Source organism: Helobdella robusta, assembly GCF_000326865.2.
Source record: "Helobdella robusta unplaced genomic scaffold HELROscaffold_62, whole genome shotgun sequence".
In the NCBI taxonomy this organism is placed as follows: Eukaryota; Metazoa; Annelida; class Clitellata; order Rhynchobdellida; family Glossiphoniidae; genus Helobdella; species Helobdella robusta.
In genome coordinates this window covers 470,888-484,345 of record NW_008705346.1, presented here as the reverse complement: position 1 = coordinate 484,345, position 13,458 = coordinate 470,888, and the positions used below count along the sequence as shown (strand labels likewise).

Here is a 13,458-nt window from a genome sequence, read left to right as displayed (position 1 = left end):
AACTAAACGTTCACCAAAAAACTTTAGTGAGAAAAATCTAAAAAACGAACTACAAACATATTAACGCCAAACATTCGGTAGAATTTGTAGAATATTGTAAAAATTATGGTCTATTACCAACATATATATATATATATATATATATATATATATATATATATATATATATATATATATATATATATATATATATTCAGCGGTAGTCAACTTCCTGTTTAATTTTTCGACTTTTCTGACGGTGGATCGTAAATCATTTTCATGTTTTTTGAGTTCAAAACCAAAATTTGTCAATTTTGTCAAAACCAAAATTTTGGTTGCGAAATCAAGAAACTTAACAATGATATGCGATCTACCGTTGGAAAAATCGAAAAATTAAGCAGGAAGCCAACTAACGATTTTCATCAATAATTGCATTTTTGACAGTCCTAATCCACTATAATATATATATATATATATATATATATATATATATATATATATATATATTATAGTGAGAGAGAAGAGAGAGAATAGTTAGGAAACATCCAGCCAATAAAATCTATGAACAAGACCCCACCATAATTGCACATAAATAAACAATGTTATTATTGAAGAAGAAAACGTACATTCAAAGATACATGCTTACAGACATGCGTAAAAACAGACGTGCACGCGTGTTTGCATGGACATATGTATGCGTACATTGAGCATCCATATGATATACGCACGTGTGTACAGATAACAATGAAACGTATGTTTATTTAGATATGTGCTTAATTATAAAGACGTTTGTGCGTACCGAAGCACCATCTTGGCATTATTTTAAACGAATCAAACATGGTGTCATTGTGTTTATTATTATTATTTTTTGATTATTTTATTAGTAGTATTATTATTTTAAATCAATTATAATTCTTCATTGTGTCTTCCATTCATTACAACAGACGAAGGCCTTCATAGATTCAGTGCTTGCTGGTTGTACGCACACATACATGCCTGGCCTGGCATGGTTGTCCTTGCAAACAATCTCCCTTGCACACGTTCATGTTGTACACACCATATTTTTGTTTGCTGTACACATAATTAGAGTTGTTTGTACGCATAGTTAGAGTTGTACATATAATCAGATTTGTACACGTGAGTATAGTTGCACATAATTATACATCTGTGATCCCTGCACAGCTCAATTTCTAGCTATTAAGACTGGAAGTGAGCAATTCACTCGAGAGCTTCGAAATTTTTTCTTCATCTCTTTTCAACCATTTCTCTCTCTCTCTCTTTTTATGTCGATATTTTCAAGAATTAAATTCATTTAATTTAACTTAGAGCATCTCAATTATTTCATACCTCCGTATTTCAATCTTATTGATCTAAGATGACATTTGCGATAAATACAAAATTTAAATATGTGCTGTATGCCGTGTGTGTGTGTGTGTGTAAATGTGCGTGTGCACGCGACGCGTACATGCGACGGATGCGTGGAAAGAGAGCGTTCACACGACGTAATTCAGTCAGTTCAGGCGTTATGTTATGGTAGGCTGTTTGTTTGTTGGCTGTTGGGCAGGCATCTATGTATGTTTGTATGTATGTATGTATATATGTTTGTATGTATGTATGTATATGTGCATGTACGTATGTGTCCATATGCATGTGCATGTATGTGTGTTTGTGCGTATGCATTTTTTGTTTATGTGCGTATTCATGTCGAATATCTTCATATTTTTTTGAACGCTTGCTCGTCAGCATGGTCCTTCAGTTTTGGATGTCCGAGTTTAATTTTTGTGTTTGTTTGTATTTCGTTGCTAACCCACGGGCTGAATTTGTGACAAGGTTAAGAATTCTCTCCTTTCTATATTTTTTCTTTATCTCTTTTAAACCATCTCTCTCTCTCTCTCTCTCTCTCTTTCTCTCTCTCTCTCTCTCTCTCTCTGTCGATATCTCTCTTTTTTCTTTCGTTTTTTTGTTCCATCCCGCAAGACACCCTCAGTTCAGCTTTGTTTTATGCGTTTTTTATATTGAATTTCATGGAGCTTGAACGAGCACTTTTGTTTGTTTGTTTGTTTGTTTTGTTTTTCGTTTTTTCAATAGTTCAATTTCCGGTTGACATGTTTTCTGGAGGTTGAAATTTTTCAGTTTAAAAGATTTGTTTCGCAGATATAAAATTTTAAAAAAAAAAACATAATTGCTTATTATATAATTTGTTCATTGTTTTGTTACATCTTAAATTTATCCATTTGATTAATTTTTCTAAATTTATACAATTAAAAAAAATGAATAAATCTCCAAACTGAATATAAATGATGATGGTTCGATAGGACTGGTTTTAAAAAGCCTCAAGCACAAATATAAATACATACAAGCCTGACATATTTCAATCTTTATTTTATTATTAAATAAATAATATTTGGGTATTATTATTATTATTTTTATTATCATTACTATTACTATATAACTATAAAACTTTAATAGTAATATTTTTATTAACTTCGTCTTTTTTGTTGTTGTTATTATTGTTCTTACTATTTTTATAACGCGTTCCGTGCCAAACATGTACGTAGTAGAAGCGCACGCTAGCCAGTTGACGCATTGCCAGGAAATGACGTCATCATCGTCATCGTCATCATTATCATTACCATCATCACCACTATCATCATTATCACCATCATAATAAATCATCATTACCACCATCGTCTCGTTCTCATTCTTTAAAAGGAAACCGTAGTATTGAAATTTTGTCTGTATTGTACTACTTCGTTTTTTCTACATCTCTCTCTCTCTTTCTTTTCTCTCTCTTTTTCTCTCTCTTTCTCTCTTTCTTTCACTCTCTCTCTCTTTCTCTCTTTCTTTCTCTTTCTCTTTAGTATTCATTCTTTCTGAATGTTCCTCTTACATCCATCTTTTTCTCATTCAATCCCATATTGTACACACATATACACATACGTATATACACGCGCACGCACACACCACACGCACACACATCAAACACACACGCACGCACGCACACACCAAACACATACATATTAACATAACACGTAATGCTTGCCTACGCATCATTTAGGCTGTCAAATTGCTTTTCAATAACCGTTCGCAGAGGACATAAAACGGTTTTTGAGGCGTTTAACCGCCCACGTCTGGCCGACCGGTAGGTAGAAGCTGCTGCTTATTTTGTTGTTGTTTTTGTTGTCTCATGGGAGGGGACTGGTGTATGTCTAATTTTAGTGAATGCTCTTGTTGTTGATGCTGTTGTTGAAGTTGAAGAAGTTGAAATTGCCGTTGTTGTTGTTGTTACTGATGTTGTTGTTGTTGTTGTTGTTGTTGTTGTTACCACAAATTTTTGATTAAAGCTATTTGCATTGACTTCAATGTATGTGCCGGTGTAAGTCAACGTGGTCCTATTCGGATTTTACATTTATCTTGCTATTTATCACACACGCACACACACACACACAAACACAAACACGTAAGTACGTGCAAACTTGAGTACATAAATGGTATGTAACAACATTTTGTCAGGCGTTAATTTATTAGTTAAAATTTTTTGTTAAACTGTAAAAACAACCGTAAAATAAAGATAGGAATACAATGGAATACTATGTGAACCATCACGTGCTTCGTAATTTTGATTGAATTCATCATAATCTTCCTCCAATAACTCAACCTACATTTCCAAACTCTACCCATCCAACTCCATCAGAGGAGGACAGCCTGGATAAATTTGAATAAACATCCCAGAGTGCAGTAGAGACTGTTAAATCATCATGAATGTCTACTCAGTGTGAGCGTTACTCCCATATAAATTACGTACTTACCCTAGATGGAATTTGAAAAGCTACGCACGTAAAATAAAGGTCCCACGCAATCGCACACACACACATCCCACACAAACGTGCACACACATCCCACACACTCACACCACACACAAACGCGCGCACACACACGAATACCATCAAACATATAAACAAAGAGCCCAACACAGCCATTATTTGTTGTACAGTAAATTGCGTGCACACACGCCATGTTGTACACGTCTGTTTCCGATTTGCGTTGACGTTGTTTGTGCAAATACGCATTTAGATACGCATATCGTACGTATGCATGGGCGTTTTTGTATGTATTCATCAGGTGTTATATTAATTCATAAGAAGTATCTTATTAGTGTACTGTATATAAGTGAAATGAAGAAATGTTTGAGGAGGTCTAGATTGGTTCTTTTTAGGTTTTTCGAAAAAAATTTGTTTGAATTCATTTTGTAGAATTTATTTATCATGCTGCAACTCTGATAATTAAGATAGTCATCTAAGGAAATTAGTTTGCAAGAAAAGCAGAGCAGCATAGTTTGGAACATTTTAATAGTGTGTCGTGTTTGTAGTTCTTTGCTCGCGGTTGCCAATGGCGACGTGTATAAACAAAGCAAATTTACTTCTTGGTGATTTTAATCAAGAATTAAAATAATAAAAATTGTATGAACCACTTAAGTGTAAATTCATATTTATATAAAAAAAAAAACAAAAACTTGTTGAATAAATTTCAAAATGTCGGACGATGATAACTACGGCAGCAAAGATGAAAAGAAGAAGAAGAGGAAATCGAAGCACCACCGGGGTGACGTTGACGGAGAAGCTGGCGACAATGACGGGGAGGATGAGGCGGCCAGGAAGGAGAGAAGACGAAGAGAAAGAGAGAGGAGGAAGAAAAATATGGAAGACGACTCTAACAACAACAACAACAATGGCAATGATAAAGATGAAAGGAGGGAAAGAAGAAGAAAGAAAGAAAAACAGGTCAACGAGTATGAAGAGGGCGGTGGCGATTTAGTTAGAGAAAAATTTGATGATGGCGATAAACAGCAGAAAAAATTAAAGGAGGGTGACCGAAATGGTGATGAAAAATATCGAAAAAGTAAAAAACCCGATGACGATGATGATGCTTATGATGTTGATGACGATGTTCGTCAGAGCAGAACCTCAAATAAAAAACCTGACACCAAATTCAAGAGCAAAAATGATGACAATGATGAAGATGATGCCAGTGCGAGTAGGTTGTTGAAACCGTCAGGAAACTGGAAAGCCAGCAAGCCCGCTGACGCAATGTTAACTTTGTTCTGAAATTTTCAAACAAATTAATTCTTAATTTTTTTAAATGATATAGTATTAAATTAGAAATAACTTTTCATTTCATTAAAATGATATAATATTCTTATAAAAAAGGTTATTAGTTGAATTAATTTTAAACACATTTCTAGAAAATCTAGAAATTACATTAACTTGTGGGATGTTGCAGTTGAAAGAATGAACTCTAAAGAAAAAAACATGACGAAAAGTTAACCAAACTTTATAATTGTTGTTTAAATAATTTTATAATATTAATAATAATTATTATATAATTATAGTAATAATACAAATAATAATATATTATTGTTATAATTTTTTTCGTTTCAAGATGAACACGAAAAATCAGTTGTATTTCTGGGAGGTAAAAGTTCTGTAAGTAAGATAAACTTCTTCATTAAACAAGTTTTAATAAATTAAAAGCGTTTAATAATAATGATTATTATTTATATGATTATTTTATTCTAATTATTATTTGACATAATTAATTTGTTATAATTTAAATTTATCATTTTTGAAGGGTAAAACGTCGATCATTTTGAGGTTTCTGGAAAGGCCTGATGATCAAGCCAAGCCAACTGTTGGAGTTGAGTATGTCTACGCTCGGATGAACAAAAGTAATTCTATGGTTGGTTTGTTGGCTGGCTGGCTGGTTGATTGGCTGATTGAAAAATTTGCTTTTAATTGATTGGTTGGCTAGTTGACTGGTCTGTTGTTTGATTGGTTGGTCGATAAATTTACTGGTTTCCGATTGGCTGATTAGTTTGTTCTAATAGTTTTAAAGTTTGTATTATGTTAATTTGTTTGAAGGGCAAGGACATTGGGCACGTATGGGAGGTCGGGGGTGGCGTACTAATGTCCAAACTTATCGAATCTGTCATCGATAATAAAAATATCAGGTTGTCCATTCATTCATCTAATCATTCATAAATTCACGCATCAACCTTGCCTCCATCCATGCATCTATTCATTCATATAAATCTCTTAACATTCATTCTCTTTCATTAATTCAGTCATTCATTTATTTACTCACTCACTCACTCACTCATCCAATCTCCTATTCGTCTATCCATCATTTCATTCATCCAGTTCAACGGGAATCGTTCTAACTGTCGACCTCAGCCAGCCGAAACGATTGTGGACAGTTCTGGAGCACTGGCTCAGAGTTCTGAAGTCACGTGTTGATGACGTCATCAAACATGGCGACGACGGCAAGAATGGACGAATTAGAGAAAGATTGCTGGAAGCCGCAAGGATGAAATATAAGGAAGACCATCCTGTATTATTATTATTATTATTATTATTATTATAACAATTATTTTAACGATAACCAATGCCAATACTGTTAATTTTTTACACAAACATGTATGCGTACATCCTTGTACCAGGATCTCGACCTACTGGATCTATTCCCACTGCCCATCACCATTGTCTGTACTAAGTACGATACATTCCAGGTTGTCATCCATTCAGTATCATCGTCGTTATCATTACCATCATCTTTATCATCATCATCATCTTCATCATCATCATCTTCATCATTTTTATCATCATCATCTTCATCATCATCATTTTTATCATCAGCATCATCATCATCATCGTCATCATTATCATCATCATCATCCTCGTAATCAGTAAGAACTTCGACCTTATCACCGATATTATTTTTTATATTATTACTGCATTATCCATTATTAGTAAGAGTGTAATGATTACGTCATAATTACGTCATAAATACGCCATTAAGAATTTTGAAAGCGAGGAGCGGAAAGTCATATGTAGGACGCTACGATTTCTGGCTCACACTATTGGCGCACACCTGCAAGTTAGTTCTATTTTAATTATGACGTAGATAATAATAATGATATTAAGTATAATTATAGTTATTATAATAATAATTATTATTATTATTGATAATATGTTATTATAGCAGAAATTGTAGTATCAGCAGCAGCAGTAGTAGTAGTTGTTGTTGTTGTGGTAGTAAGGTAGTAAAAGTAATAGTGATGTCATCATTATCATTATTATTATTATCATTATTATTATTATAATTATTGTAATTATTATGTTATTATAGTTCTGCAGTACCATGAAATGCGAAGGTTTGGTGTCGAGGGTGAAAGGCCTCATCAGCAATCTACTTTTCAACACCGAAATTGCGTGGGTGGTTATTTGACGATAATTACAATTAATAATTACGTCATAATTATATCACAATTACGTCGTCATTACGTCATAAATGCGTCATAATTTTGTCATATTTACGATTTATTTTAAGTCCCTCACAACAGACGGCTCATAACAAACCATTGAGTGTAACAGCCGGACAAGACACTATGCAAGATATCGGTAGTTATTTATTATTATTATTATTTGTAGCAGTAGTAGTAGCAGTAGCAGTAGTAGTAGCAGCAGTAGTAGTAGCAGTAGTAGTAGTAGCAGCAGCAGTAGTAGTAGCAGTAATAGTAGCAGCAGTAGTAGTAGCAGCAGTAGTTGTAGCAGAAGTAGTAGTAGCAGTAATAGTAGTAGCAGCAGTAGTAGTAGCAGTAGTAGTAGCAGCAGTATTAGTAACAATAGCAGCAGCAATAGTAATAGTACTTTTTAAAACATGCCTTTTTGAGCACCGAAACTCGAGCAACAACATAAGAACCAAAAACAACATAATTAACAGGTATGCCACCAATACCAGATGGGGACGTTGGTAAACTCTCGGCCAGGTAAACAACAACAACAATAATAATAATAATAAATAAACAATAATAATAAATAAATTTTAATGAATAATCATCATCATCACAAGGACGCCAATGGAGTTATGGAAATACGCCTACACTAAGTATTTTCCACAAGAGGTATGTTCTCTTAGGTTATCATTGCCATAATCAACGTCATCATTATCATTACCGTCTTCGTCACCATCATCATCATCGTCATCATTATCAGGATATAATGATATCGTCATCATCATCATCATCGGTAAAGGATCCTTCCAAGGATATCCAGTACAAAGAAGTCGAAATCGATGCCCTGAAGATGCAAAAAGATCAAGTGATGATCATGAATATTAATAATAATGAATAATAATAATAATATTATTATTATTACTATATTATTTTTATTAAAAGTAATATTTATAATAAATTTGAAAGGAATTGATGAAATACATGAAGACATTAGAGAGACAAGATGAATTGAGATCCCTCTAATCAACCAAGATATTATTATTATTATTATTATTATTATTGTTATTATTATTATTGCTATTTATATACGCAGTTAACTTTGTTTTAGTTAACTTATCTTTTCGATTCATTTGATTTTAAATTTTGATTTAAAATGATTAATTTGTGGAAAGTGTTAATTCGATTTAAGATAATTAGCATCGTTTCTATCGTGTTTTTGAGTTCTACCCTTTAAAGCAAAATTTGAAAACAACTTCAAATAAGAACAGCATCTCAACTGCATTTCTACTAATTAGGACTAATATTAAGGTATGGTTTACATACAATTGTGTTATTCATAAAGATCACTGCGTTTTCGGCATTATTCAACTTGTAGTTGAGTTTCTCAATTTTTCTACGCGAGACTTTTATCATTTTGATGAAGTTTATTAAGGTTAAATAAAAAACTTTTGATATTTAACATTTTTGACAAAATATTATTAATAACAAAGCAGTTTTTATATAACGCCTAAAAAATGAATGTGTCAATGTTTTATGTGTATGTATTTAATTACCAAATATAACGCTCGCTTATTTGTTAATATTACCAGAAAGGTATTTGCAGGTACATAGAAACTTTTCAGGATTTTTTTTCAGAAAAGTTTATACGTGAAAGATTAGGAATGTTATTTTTCAAAGCAGTTGCTATGACGATGTAGATATTCCTTAGTTGAAAACAAAATATCGTTGGGAGCATTGTGAAGCAAGATGAAGGATTGGATAGATTTGAAGTTATCGCAAGATTTGTTCATTGATGAGATCTATGAGAGGGTTCAGTTAGCAAGTTTTGTCATCTTCTTTTGTTAATTTATATCTCGTCAGGTATACGTTTTAATTTTTGTTAGAAAGCTTTCGTTGTTCTCTTTCGTTCATGTTTATAATAGGAATGTCATTTCTGTATTTGAGTGGTTATTTTAAAGGAACAAACACGTCTGGATCGTAACTCGTTACCTGCAAAATTTAGGGACAAAGAGTCAGACACAATTACATAAAATGAAATTGAAAAGTTTAGAGAGTAAGATTTGATTTGGTTGATGATGAAACGTTTAAAAGACTTGAACGAAACACTGAAACAGCCAAACTAACAGCTTTTAATAACTTTCCTAAAAGAATCGTCTCATGTTTAAAACTGTTCATATAGGAGGATGAGACGAGGTGTTTGGACCTACATTAGCGTATATACAAGTACATTGTATGCACATGTTGTATGCACATGTTGTATCCACATGTTGTATGCACATGTTGTATCCACATGTTGTATCCACATGTTGTATGCACATGTTTGCCTTTAAAAGATTTAACCGTAGCTAACTACAGAACTCCAGATATTTTGTTCAGTCTGTAAAATTGCAGTATGTAGGATAATTTTTTTTCTATCGTCAGATGACGGGGCTCTGGCTTTTTTATCCGAGAACGTTTTTGTGATATTTGTGACAATTTTTTGTCAAAAGAAACATTTCAAACCCATCGCTACTTATAATTTGTTTGCAATAATTTGGAAACAGGATAGCCGAATACTACAGGAAAAACGAGTACGACAAATGTGTCAAGATACAAGCCTGGTTCCGTGGTATCAAAGTCAGAGCTTATTTGAAGTAGAAATGTTTTTACCCTTCTGTTTCACTGTTTTAATTGTCAGCTTCTTCACAAAAATTTAAATCAATCGTTCGATCGATCGATTTCAATTAAATAATCAATCAATCAATTTTTCCAGATATTTGAATAGATGTGCTCTGAAAATTCAAAAAGTCTGGAAGGGTAGCCGGGATAGGGAGAGAGTAACTGAAATGAGAGTTGTGAGTCACATCATCATTAATATCTTCTTCTTCATCGTCGTCTTTGTCATCACATTATCGTCATCGTCATTATCGGCGTTGTTATAATATAATAAATGAATATTTAACAAAGTATATTATAGATTTAATAGTTTGAATTGTCTAAAGATTTTATTTTAAATGCTTTTTTTTCTAAAAGCGACTAATTGAAGAAAATTGGGGCAAGTTTCTCAATAATATGGCCACAAAAGTAAATGTGTTTGTGTGTGTATATGTGTGTGGGCGTGTGTGTTGCGCTGTGCGTGAAAGTATGTGTGTGTATGTGTGTGTGGGTGTATGGCATTTACAGCATAATTTCTTACGCTCATATCTCTGCAATCTATTCGCCTTATAAGTTGACATTCAGGTGCGTATTCATTCATTCATTTCATCCATCCTGTCTTCCTTACTTTCTTTTTTTAATTATTTTTTTAATATTTATATTTGTCCTGAAAATAAGTTCTCAAAATTTAGATCCAGAAAATATGGCGGGGATATTACTCAAGAAGATGTAGATTTAATGTTGCCGAGAGGAAGAAATACTTGAACGAGATTCAACGTAAGAATTCGCTTATCAGGTCAGTTTAACGTGATAAACTGGTCGTGACGACCAATCTTGTTGGTTCCCTCGTTGTATTTTTTATCATTCTCATCTCATATTTAAAAGAAAATTGATTTTATTACTATTAATTTATCAATTTATAAAATTTTGATAGTATTTTATTTTGTGAACTATAGACAGGAACAATTTGAGAAAGCTCAGGAACTGGAGGAAAAGATGAGGATGAAGATAGCGAGAGATGACGTCATACTGTTACAAAATTACGTGGAAAAAAACCACTACCTCTTGTCAACCCAATCAATCCCTGGAGTATACAACAACCCGTACAAAGTTCGTTCAATTACTACGGAGCTAATTCTCGATGTTTTTTTTTTATAGTTAAAGAGGTGGAAATTGTTTCGATTCTAATTTTGAAATTGTTCTTTTGTTAGAAAAATGTTTTATTTATTGATTTTTTTTTTTCTCAAAAGTTGGCACCGGATTGCTTAGAATTCAAATTGAGAGAAGTGAGAGTTAGTCCGAAGTTCAGGCGCTACAAAGAAAGAGCCGTCAGCAACTTCGCGATCTCATCAACCATGCCGTACCAACAGAAGTCACAACACTTGCCACCGAAACTTCAGGTTCAAATTTCTGTAAATTATCACCTAGTAACACAATTTTTATTGTATTTATATTATTAACACAACTTAATAATACATTAATATTTTACATTTTCGGTCATGTAAACGGCTAAAAAAATTATCTAGTAATATATTTCTCAAACGACTGATTAATCTCACAAATTTGAGGCATATTTCAATTGCACGGCATTTTACTTAAAAACTTACACCAACCAAATATTAATAAAATAGATTCTCAATAAAGCTAACACCACATAGTTATTGTTATAATAAATTAATGATTATCAATATTATTTAAACCTAGGGTCCATTTAAATTGCCCCACCTGGTCCACCAGCAAAAAACAAAGCCACTGTCACTGTCTTTGATAGCTGAAAGTGAATACGACTCGGTCGAAAAGTGCCGGGAACGCATGAAGATTGACGATATGGTGAAGAGAATTTGCGATAGAGAGTAAATTAATTATGGATATTATAATTATAAAGCCCTACAGTATTTAATTATGATAATTATTATGCTAATTATTGGTTATTTCGCAGTTTTATTACGTATGCCAAGCCAGAACCAGCCTGCAACATACCATCCATATTCCTTCCGCACGTGTCTGCTACTGATAGGATAGTTCGGAACTGTTTGACTAAGGTGCAGTCAATTAACTTAACTAATTATTCAATTATCTAATTATTCAATTAACTAATGATTCAATTAACTATACACACTCAATTGACTAATTATTCAATTATTTATTTGATTACACTAGGATATTATTATTAATTATTTTTTATTATTTCCTAAAAATTCATTTCAGAATTTTAAGCCTACCTTTCCGCCGATAAAGTGACAGAAAAAGCTTTTTCAAATTGGACAACATATTTTAAACTCATAAGACTTATTAAATGCGATTTTAATATAATAATAAATTAATAAAATAATAAAAATTGCCTATAATATTAATAATAATGATAACAACATAAAATTGTGATAATAATAAATTATTTTTATTATTTTTTTATTAATGTTTCATAATTTTGAATTCCAATTTTTAGAAAAATCTAGTTGTTTTTTACAAATTTCATTATCCGATGAATGAATGAGTGAATGAATGAGTGAGTGAATGAATAAATGAATGAATGAACAAACAAAGAAATGAATAAATAAATGATAAATGAATGAATTCTAATTAAAGGCCTTAATTTTATTTTCTAGCGATTAGCAGTCTACTTAGAGATTAATGGAAAGAGAGAAGATAGAGAGATAGAGTGAAAGAGAGAGAAAGAGAGAGAGTTGATGATAGGACTGAGTTAGATAGATAGATACATAGATATATATTGTAACAAAATTAATCTCTTTATCGTTTAATCCATTGTTCCTTCTCTGTAGATTTCTTTTTTGAAATCTATAGAAATAACAACTAACAATGGCGATTAATTGTTAATCAGTCCCGGGATAAAAGTTTCTTTCAAAAAATAAAAAAAAAAACAAAAAACGAATATAAAATTAAACCAAACAATATCACGATTTAAAGTTCTTTTCTTCTCATGAAAGAAAAATATGGATTGTCTTCCATTGCCGTCGTGAAATTTGCATTGTTTCTCCCGAGGTCTCTACACACATTTCAACACGCACGCAAAAACACATAAGCACAAAAACAAAAACACATACACACAAAAACACAAAAACACAAAAACACACACGCATACCATATAAAACAGTTCAATACTAAACACACAACATACACACAAACAAACATAACAAAGTAAACAAACATAGCAGAACAAGTACCTTCCTATTGCACTCTAGAAAACCTTTGTGAGTACTAGCCAATATAAGTATATAACAATACTACATTAACGTGCATCATGTATCTCTATCTCTCCTACTCTCTCTCTCTCTCTCTCTCTCTCTCTTTCTCTCTTTCTCTTTCTCTCTCTCTTTTTCTCTCTCTCTTTGTATATACATTTATGTGTGTGTGTGTGTTTACATACCAGTATGTAAATAATTAGCAAATAGTATATGTATGCCTAGGTACTCGAATCAAACAGTTATTATTATTATTATTTTGTCTTGATTTTATTATTATCATTATTATTGTTATTATGTCTATACTTGCCTAAATTTGTTCAGCTGATTTGGCTGGTTTGGATAATGACGACG

General features: G+C 32.2%; 2 protein-coding genes across 2 annotated transcripts; both read left to right on the top strand.

Annotated features, from left to right (window-relative positions):
• The first annotated feature begins 4,850 nt into the window (after positions 1-4,850).
• On the top strand, positions 4,851-8,431 carry HELRODRAFT_193897 (hypothetical protein). Its single transcript, XM_009029813.1, has 14 exons — positions 4,851-5,068; positions 5,222-5,298; positions 5,419-5,462; positions 5,608-5,715; positions 5,898-5,986; positions 6,177-6,366; positions 6,476-6,544; positions 6,835-6,912; positions 7,165-7,247; positions 7,366-7,436; positions 7,759-7,804; positions 7,888-7,939; positions 8,031-8,135; positions 8,237-8,431. The coding sequence occupies exons 2-14, from the start codon at positions 5,268-5,270 to the stop codon at positions 8,291-8,293; spliced, it is 1,023 nt and encodes a 340-aa protein (XP_009028061.1). The 5' UTR covers positions 4,851-5,068; positions 5,222-5,267; the 3' UTR covers positions 8,294-8,431.
• Positions 8,432-9,016: 585 nt separating this feature from the next.
• Positions 9,017-12,145, top strand: HELRODRAFT_180503 (hypothetical protein; the record flags this gene model as incomplete). Its single annotated transcript, XM_009029812.1, has 9 exons — positions 9,017-9,084; positions 9,814-9,903; positions 10,023-10,104; positions 10,597-10,700; positions 10,861-11,014; positions 11,155-11,304; positions 11,609-11,757; positions 11,844-11,946; positions 12,113-12,145. 9 exons carry the CDS (start codon positions 9,017-9,019, stop codon positions 12,143-12,145), a joined length of 933 nt encoding a protein of 310 aa, XP_009028060.1.
• Positions 12,146-13,458: the final 1,313 nt, after the last annotated feature.

Bases quoted from the DNA above. Each gene is read 5' to 3' on its own strand.
- HELRODRAFT_193897 (XM_009029813.1), top strand. From the start codon at position 5,268: ATGAACTCTAAAGAAAAAAACATGACGAAAA. The intron at 5,299-5,418 runs GTTAACCAAACT...TTTCGTTTCAAG, and splicing joins AGAAAAAAACATGACGAAAA to ATGAACACGAAAAATCAGTT. The intron at 7,437-7,758 runs GTAGTTATTTAT...CATAATTAACAG, and splicing joins AGACACTATGCAAGATATCG to GTATGCCACCAATACCAGAT.